Genomic DNA, 8,604 nt, shown 5'->3' on the forward strand with positions numbered 1-8,604 from the left:
TCTAAAATAGCATTTTGGAAGGTTTGGATCCTGACCTCCCATTCAGAAGTTGAAGCAAGCACACAAACTGAGTTGAGAACAAACTTAAAGACGCTTCATGGAGCCTTGCACTTCAGAGCTCACACAAGGGATGTTCCAGGATTCAAGTCTTTTCTCCTGGCGTTAGATCCACTCCACCCTCAAGGTGATATCTTTCTTCATAAGTGGTGGGAAAAGGCATTTGAGTGTCAGTTTCAAAGACCAGGAAACCCTCTTCCACCATCACAGAAATGGTGCACAGGGAGGGAGATGCAGAAAGATCCAGTGGAATTCCAGTTCAACCTGGGCATGTCCAGCCACAGCTACGGCATCTACAATGCTGCCTATTCTACGGCTCATGCACTACATGCCCTGGCCTCTTCAGCAATGAAATATTCACGAATGAGGAAAGGCAAGTGGCTTCTGAATATTCGGCCATGGCAGGTAATGTCCACGTCCAGACTGCATGAACTTAGCAGAGGTGCCTTGGTGGTTTCTCCAGCAACCACCATACCTGGAGGGGAAGGATGCTTGGCAAGGAGGCTCATTTAGGGCAATCATGACAAACGTTCCATGTGGATTTATCCGCATGGATACAATTGCCCTGAATGAGCAGCCAAAAGTGAGCAGAGCCTAGCAGAGTCTGAAAACGGGTGGGTTTGCCATAGTGCTCATTGGAAAGGGAGTCCCAAGAAAGCCCTCCCCAGATGCTTATTCCCCCATCTCATATAAGTTGACAGCAAGCAAGAGTGGCCCTTCCCACTCTGAATCATCCTGCTTGCCCACAGGTGGAGAAGCCGTATGTGGGACTCCTGGCTGCTGAGAGTAAACACTTTCCAGCTCGCATGTCATGATCCAGGGAAGGGGACATGGGACAAAGACACCCAATCGTGTGCATAAGCTTACCTGAGCAGAAGCCTCCACAATGGACTGCATCTAAGAATTAAAGTTGACAATAGATAAGGAAGGAAATAATGTTATCTTAATTTGATGGGAGAAAGAGTCCCTTGGAAGGCACTTCCACAAGCTCAGTGGTCCTTTTTCAAAAATTTCTGCCTTTTCAGCTATTTGATCCCCTGAGGAATGTCCGGTTTAACAACAGCGCTGGGGAGGAAGTCTCTTTCACCAAAAAGGACAAGAGATATGAGATCCTGAACTGGAGCATGTCTCCAAATGGAACTTTGTATCCTATGAAGATTGGATGGGTGGATCATGGTGCTCCTGCAGGCCAGGACTTCTCCATCAACTCTGCAGCAATCTTGTGGGCCACAAAGGTGGGGCTCTTGTGAATCATACGGGTCATGGAGGCAGAGGCATGTCACAATTCTACTCTTCCAGAAAAGATGGTGTGCTTCTTTTTGGGACCAAAGTCACACCGACTGTGGGGAAGTGGGGTGTCAGTGTCCACTTGCAAAGGACAAGGTTTCCTCACCAAAAATCCAAAAGTTCTTTCACGGGATTCCTGAGAAAAGTCTAAAACAGAATATTGCCTGTGATAGGCAAGATTGGGCGAGATGAGCGTAGCTTTGGATCCAGCAGAGGATGGCCTCCAACGATCCTGGTTCTACTTCAGAAGGGATTTAATAGCAGCCTCCGTTTTCATTGTCCTCAGGCAGGTGACCCGATCTGCTAATCAGTGCAAGCCTCCAGTTGAATGAAAGTCTGTTGAGTAGCCCTTCAGTGCGTTTCTCTCTTCTGAATAGGTTGAAGTGTTTCTTTCTTTCACCATTAGGCAATGCCTGACGCAAGGTGCGTGAAGAGGTGCATTCCAGGACACTGGACAAGAGTCCCAGAGGGGAAGCCAGTTTGTTGCTACACGTGTGAACGCTGCGCAGCAGGGATGTTCTCCACCTCTACAGGTATCTCAAACAATAAGAACCAAAAATGCAGAAGGAAAAGAAAGAAGAGGGGTGTGTAGCCCAGGTGAACCTCAAGGAAAGGAGAATTCATTGTTCTGGGAGGTATTATCCCTGCTCTATATTGCGGACCTTTGTGCTTTTCTGGTTCACAAAGTGTTCAACATTTCCAGAAAGTATGCTCTTTGTAAATAATACAACACTGGGCCAGCAACGTATGAATTTGGGCATATACAAATCTTTTCCATTCTTCCATCCACTCCCTTATCCAGAACATGTTTCTCACTTGCTTTCCTTTGCATGAAACCTAAATATGAAACTTGGGGGTCCCCGTGTTATCGCTTCTTTTTTGTAGTTGTTCCTGCTGTTGAGTCTCCAGCTTCAGCACAAACAAACCTCAAATAAGTGCACAATATGAACAGAAATTTTGCTTAATAGCTTACTATAGTTTGCGGGTAAATTAAGATAATGCTGCATAGGAAAGATTTTAGCACTTCCGTCTTTTCATTTTCAGATGAAGACTGGTCTTCATAAGAAAAGACTGAACAGGAACATTAAACAAGTTTGTGGGGAGGGAACATTCTTAATTTTTTTATTCTTATGTCCTACTTCTCAAAGCTGAATTAAAAAGTGCAGATTAAGCCAGGGGAAAGAGATGTCTACATCTTAGTTTGAGGGTGGGAGTTGCCCCCAGAGAAAGATTTTCTGTAGCCTGGTTGAGATGGTTTAACAGCTATTGCTCCTTTCAGATGCAGCTCACTGTGCTCCATGCCCACAAGATCAGCACCCAAACAAAAACCACAACTGGTGCGTCCCCAAGAAGATCCACTTCCTTTCCCATGAAGAGACACTTGGAATTCTTTTAGTTTCTCTTGTTGTTTTCCTCTTTCTCAGCACATCTGCTGTGTTGGCAACACTCATTAAATATCATGGCACACCCATTGTCAAAGCCAACAACCGAGACCTCAGCTATGCCCTCCTCATCTCTCTCCTGCTCTGCTTCCTCTGCTCCTTCCTCTTCATCGGTCAACCCACAAAGGTCACCTGTCTTCTCCAAAAAGCAGCTTTTGGCATCACCTTCTCTCTTGCAGTTTCTTGTGTTTTGGCAAAAACTATCACAGTGGTCTTGGTCTTCATGGCCACCAAACCAGGAAACATGGCAAGTCAGCTCTTGAGGAGGCCACTGACGACCTCCATTGTGCTGGTCTGTCCCCTCATCCAAGCTGTGCTCTGTGTTGTTTGGTTGCTGACCTCTCCCCCTTTCATAAATCTGGACTTTCATTCTCTCTCTGGTGAGATCATTGTGGAATGCATCGAAGGCTCCATCACCATGTTTTACACTGTCCTGGCTTACATGGGCTTCCTGGCTCTTCTCAGCTTCCTGGTGGCTTTCCTGGCCAGGAAGCTGCCCGACAGCTTCAACGAAGCCAGGTTCATCACCTTCAGCATGCTGGTCTTCTGCAGTGTGTGGGTCTCCTTCATGCCCACCTACCTGAGCACCAAGGGGAAGTATGCAGTGGCCGTGGAGGTCTTCTCCATCTTGGCCTCTGGGGCTGGCCTCCTGGGATGCATCTTTCTCCCTAAATGCTACATCATTGTCTTGAGGCCCAGTCTCAATAGCAGAGGCCATCTCATAACAAAAACATGATTGAAACATTTAATGATTTGGTGTATTTTTGTTCATTACTTGGCACCTGAATAAAACAACAGGAAAAAAAAACTTTTCTCACCACAGGAATTGTTGAAATTCCCACAAAGATGGCTACTATATAAGAAATATCAGGTCTGTTCTCTTGTGTAATGTTATTGCATGAGGATCCTTTGATAATAACAGGATTAAGGGGACAAGTTATTGTACATAATAGCATTTGGACAAATTTCAAATGTCATTTCCTGGGAATTCCTTAATCTTGATCAGTACCAAACTAGACAAAGAAATTGATACAGTTTAGGGAGAAGCAGAGCAAAAGCAAGGGATCCCTTAGATCCCACCTTCATTGTGAAATCTATCAGCATTTCAGACCTGCAAACAATGAATGGCCGGATCCAAAAAGGATAATTCATTCAAGCATCCATCACTTCCTTGTCAGCAAACAGACATTCCTTAGTTACAACAGCACAGAGGAGTAGCCAATTTAAGTCAACTTACAAGGAGCAGAACGTACGCAGAGTGTTTTATGGAGTTGGTGTCATGTAAACTTTGCAGGGAGGGAGGAGAGTTTGAATGGGTGATATGCAAAAGCAATATGGAAGCCCAATATTGCAATATAGAAGCATCATGAAATCATCAGAGACATCAAGAAACCATCATGATGCATTGAGACCTTGAGTAACAGAGAAGAAATGACAGAATTTAACAAGATTCAGTGTTTACTTTTTAAACTCTGAGGTAGGAAACTCCAGAGAGGCAAAGAAATGCTGGCCCAGGATTTGAATGTTCAAACTAGTTGCATGAGAGTGACTAGCCAGCAGGTGATTTATCTGGATATCCTGGTGCTCTGGGTATCCTCTTCTTTTCCTTCTGAAGCAACATGGAGGTGGGGTGGGGGGAACCCTGCAGATTTGGGGCAGGGGGTGAAAGGTAACAGGCAAAGCTTTCTACATTCCAAAATATAAAACTTGTAGGTTGTATTAGGGCAACTCCAGCACTGGCATACACTGAAGTCCTCCTTTTGTAGCAACAGGCCAGCCTGGAGGACCATCTTTCCACAGTAAAGGCTCCTGGGAAGTCTCCTTTCTGCTTGGAAGTAGAAAAGCTGTATGTGGGGGGTTGGGGGGGGAATCCTGATGAGCAGGACAGGGAGAATGTACGTTTAGCTTCAGTGGAAGATGCCCTACTCAGTTTCCGCAGTTTATTGGCAGGTTGCCCAGGAAGTCCTCTGAAGAAGAAAAAAGCAACAGCACTGTCGGGTAGCCAGTATCCAAATGGGATATGACTTTCCAGAGCATATGCAGAGTTTTTATAAATTGTGGCTCACGTACATGGTTTCAGGGTGATGAGGTATTACTACCACTCTATACGACTCTGGTGCGCCTACAACTGGAGTATCGTGCTCAGTTCTGGGCCCCTCATTACAGAAAGGATATAGCCAGGTTAGAGTCAGTGCAGCATAGGGCCACAAGGTTGGTGGCCGGTTTGCAGGGATGGGGTATGAGGAGAGACTGAGGAAACTGGGTCTCTTCAGCCCGGACAAGAGGAGAGTCAGAGGGAGTATGTTGGTGACATACAGGTACGTGAGGGGGTGTCAAATGGAGATGGGTAGACACCTTTCTCCCCTGCAGAGGAAGGCAGAGAGAGTCAGAAAGGGCCTCCCGGGCCATCTAGTCTGACCCTTGGCTCCAGCTGGCTTCGCTCACAACATGCCTACCATGTGCATGTCTAGCCTATTTTTGAACACGCTCACTGATGGGGCCTCAACGACCTCTCGTAGAAGCCCGTTCCACATCCTCGGGGTCCTAACAATCAGGAAGTGCTTCCTGGCTTCTAAAAGGAACCTTGGCTCCCTGAGCTTTGCTTTATTGGAGCGCGTCCTACCTCCCTCTGCAGGAGAGAACAGGTCTCCAGTCCAGAGTCAGATAGAGTGGTAGTAATACCTCTCTCAATCTAGAAGCCACACTTCTGGCTATGCAACCAAGGGTGGTGTTCGCCCTCTTGATGAACTGCTGACTCATGTTTAGCCTGCAGTCAACCAACACCCCGAGGTCCCTTCCACAAGTGCTGCTCTCCAGTCACTTGTCACCTAACCTGTACTTAGGACACATATTCCTATCCCCAGGTGCAAGACCTTGCACTTATCCACATTGAATGCCATCCTGTTGTCTCCTGCCCACTTCCATAGTCTATCCAGATCCTTTTGGATCTGGAGTACCTGCTCCTCAGTTGTGGCCACTGCTCCAGTTTCAGTATTGTCTGCAAATTTGATCAGCAGCCTGTTTACCCTTCTTGCATGTCACTGATTAAAAATTAAACAGGATCGGTCCCAGGACTGAGCCCTGGAGGACCCCGCTTGTCACTGGCCACCATCTCGATGATTCCTCACTAATGGTTACCCTCAGCTTTCGGTCAGTCAACCATGCCCTAATCCCCCGGACAGTGCTTTGGTGTATCCCAAAACTCCTCAGTTGCTCCACCAGGATATCATGGGGCACTTTGTCAAAGGCCTTGCTGAAATCCAGGTAAACCACATCCACTTCATCCCCTCCATCTAGCCACCTCGAAACCTTGTCATAGAATCCCACAAGGTTTGTCTGGCAGGACCTGCTTTTGCGGAAGCCATGTTGTGTGGCTGCCAGCCTCCCTTCCCTATCCAGCATCACTAGATCTCTCTCTATTAGGAGCCTTTCCATTATTTTTCCTACAATGGACATAAGGCTAACAGGTCTGTAATTCCCCATGTCCCGTCTACTACCCTTTTTGAAAATTGGGACCACTGATGCCACCCCCCAGTCCTCTGGAACTTCACCCATTCTCCACGAGGCCTCAAAAATGGAGGCCAGCAGGCATGAGAGAACCCCTGCCAACTCTCCAAGTACTCTTGGGTGTAACCTGTCAGGGCCGGGCATGGCCTGGCCTTTGTAATGTCCAATGCCCTGAGGAGCCCCTCGACTCTAGGAGGGTGACTCTAATCTGTGCCCCTAAGTCCCCAGCTTCATCTAATCTCCTATGTGGATTTCCCCGTCCTGCTTTGGGGAGAACACAGAGGCAAAATAGTCATTTAGCCTCTGTGCCTGTTCCCTCGCATCAGTCACTGGATCTCCTTCCTCCTTATTTAGTGGTCCCACACTTGTCTCCCCTTCCTCTTCCTATTTACATGCTGCAAGAAGCCCTTTTTGTTGCTCTTGATATTCTTGGCAAGTCTCAGCTCGTAATCAGCCTTAGCCTTGCGAAGAATCCTTCTGCAACGGGCCTCCTTCTCCCGGTATACCCTTTTGTCTACCTGCCCCAGTCCCCATTTCCTACGGAGGTTCCTCTTGCGTCTAATCCCTCTAACCACCTCCTTTCTCATCCATGGCGGCGCTCTCCTCCGCCTCCCCACCTTACTGACTAGAGGTATCGTCAAGGCTTGCGCCTCCAAAACCTCCCTTTTGAGTGCCAGCCACCCCTCCGCAACTCGCTTGCCTTCCAGCAACCCATCCCAGGAGACTTTCCCCAGTCTGGCCTTCAGTTGGCCAAAGTTGGCCCTCTTGAAGTCCCAGCTTCTAGTGCTCGACCTGCTGCACGTCCGCAGTCCCCTGATCTCAAAGCAAAGGATGGAGTGATTGCTCGCATCCAGAGCTCCCCTAATCTGTACTTAATCTACCAGCTCCTCTCTATTGGTCAAGACCAAGTCAAGGACACCCTTGCACACCAAAACTCCCAGACTGGGTCCCTTCAGTCTCCAGGTAAGTCAAAAAAGAAGCTACAAGCCTGATGCCCTGGAGAGGACCTCTCAGTTGGAGCAGGCAAGGCTGGGCAAGATGCATTGAGATGCACAGATGCATGCATCTCCCAAACATCCTGCTCAACCTTAGAGTGTTTTGAGAGCACCACTTTGCTTCAGTCCCCACAGGAATGCAAGGATCAAGATAAGGAATGTCTGGGGAATGATTCAGAGTTCTGTCAAGTCTGTTCCCCCTAAACTGGATGTCTCTTTTACTCCTAGGGAATATCCCACCTGGGAGGTGCGTGGAGTGTTCTCCCCAGGGCACTGGTGAAGAGTTCCAGAGGGGAAGCCTGTCTGCTGCTACGGATGTGAGCGTTGCGCAGCAGGGATGTTCTCCACCTCTACAGATACTTCCAACATTGGGGGATCCTCCCCAGGGATGACTGTAAACAAGGGAAAGAATTGCTATTTTATGTAGGAATATTTTCAGTAGAAATGCCATGTTGCTGGGCATACTTCTGAAGTTTCCCAGTTGGCAAAGTCATCATAATATACATTTTAAAAACTCTTTAAGTGATATAACTGTGAGATCAGGAAATTCCAAAGGGCAATTTGCCCTGACTCTTGTACAAGGAGAAAGAAGTTTTTGGCAAAGGAAGTCCTTTTAGGAAGTTGTCATCCTGTTAAACACAAACCTTTTGGAAAGGAGCCTGGCAGTTTATGCCAAGCATTGTCCTGAGAAGACAACTGAGCTATCAAGATGGAAAAACAGGATGGGTCAAGAGAGGATTAAGGGGTGAAATTTTGGGAGTTTAAAATTTGTGTCCTTTATTCCAAATCTATACAATTAATTAAAAAAATTAGTGATGCAGCTCTCTTTCTACCCATTTTGAACAAAAAGAAATAATTGCAAAAATTCTCAGGGATGGCCTATTTCCATCCAAGTTATGCTGAAGACTTTACACAGTTGGCACAACTAAAATCCTGGGCTGGTTCTCCTAGCCACCCATAGCAGCTTGGTGATATACCATGCTTTGGTGACTCTTGACTTTTCCCAACCATTTTTGCAACTTAATAAAGTATTTCTGTGGTAGTTTCATTGGTAATGTTTGAAATAAAAAGCACCATAATTCAGCCTTTTTTGCTTAAGTCTCTGGGGATAAAAATGCCCAAACATGCAAACGTGGATTTCTGTTACTGAGCCTGTGTCCTTATGCAGCTGATCTTCCTCTTGTTTTGACAGGTCTATACATAGGACCTCAGCTTTCCTGAAATTACTTCTTATCCAGGTTCACCCAGAAGGTAAGAGTGATGCAAACCCCTTGTTCTGCCTCCAGGCCTCTCGGGCCCTCCTTAGTACTAGAATT

At 46.9% G+C, this 8,604-nt stretch overlaps 1 protein-coding gene across 1 annotated transcript; it reads left to right on the plus strand.

Annotated features, from left to right (window-relative positions):
- The first annotated feature begins 403 nt into the window (after window positions 1-403).
- Window positions 404-7,823, plus strand: LOC123018701 (extracellular calcium-sensing receptor-like). The gene is made up of 4 exons (XM_044421017.1): window positions 404-462; window positions 1,083-1,292; window positions 1,751-1,877; window positions 7,517-7,823. The coding sequence occupies exons 1-4, from the start codon at window positions 406-408 to the stop codon at window positions 7,678-7,680; spliced, it is 558 nt and encodes a 185-aa protein (XP_044276952.1). The 5' UTR covers window positions 404-405; the 3' UTR covers window positions 7,681-7,823.
- The last annotated feature ends 781 nt before the right edge of the window (window positions 7,824-8,604 follow it).

Source organism: Varanus komodoensis, unplaced genomic scaffold (genome assembly GCF_004798865.1).
Source record: "Varanus komodoensis strain SLA01 unplaced genomic scaffold, ASM479886v1 scaffold113, whole genome shotgun sequence".
NCBI classification, from domain to species: domain Eukaryota; kingdom Metazoa; phylum Chordata; class Lepidosauria; order Squamata; family Varanidae; genus Varanus; species Varanus komodoensis.

Excerpts from the sequence above, each read along its gene's own strand:
- LOC123018701 (XM_044421017.1), top strand. The coding sequence starts at position 406 with ATGAAATATTCACGAATGAGGAAAGGCAAGTGGCTTCTGAATATTCGG. Across the intron at positions 463-1,082 it reads TGAATATTCGGCCATGGCAG|CTATTTGATCCCCTGAGGAA; the intron begins GTAATGTCCACG and ends CTGCCTTTTCAG. Across the intron at positions 1,293-1,750 it reads CAATCTTGTGGGCCACAAAG|GCAATGCCTGACGCAAGGTG; the intron begins GTGGGGCTCTTG and ends TTTCACCATTAG.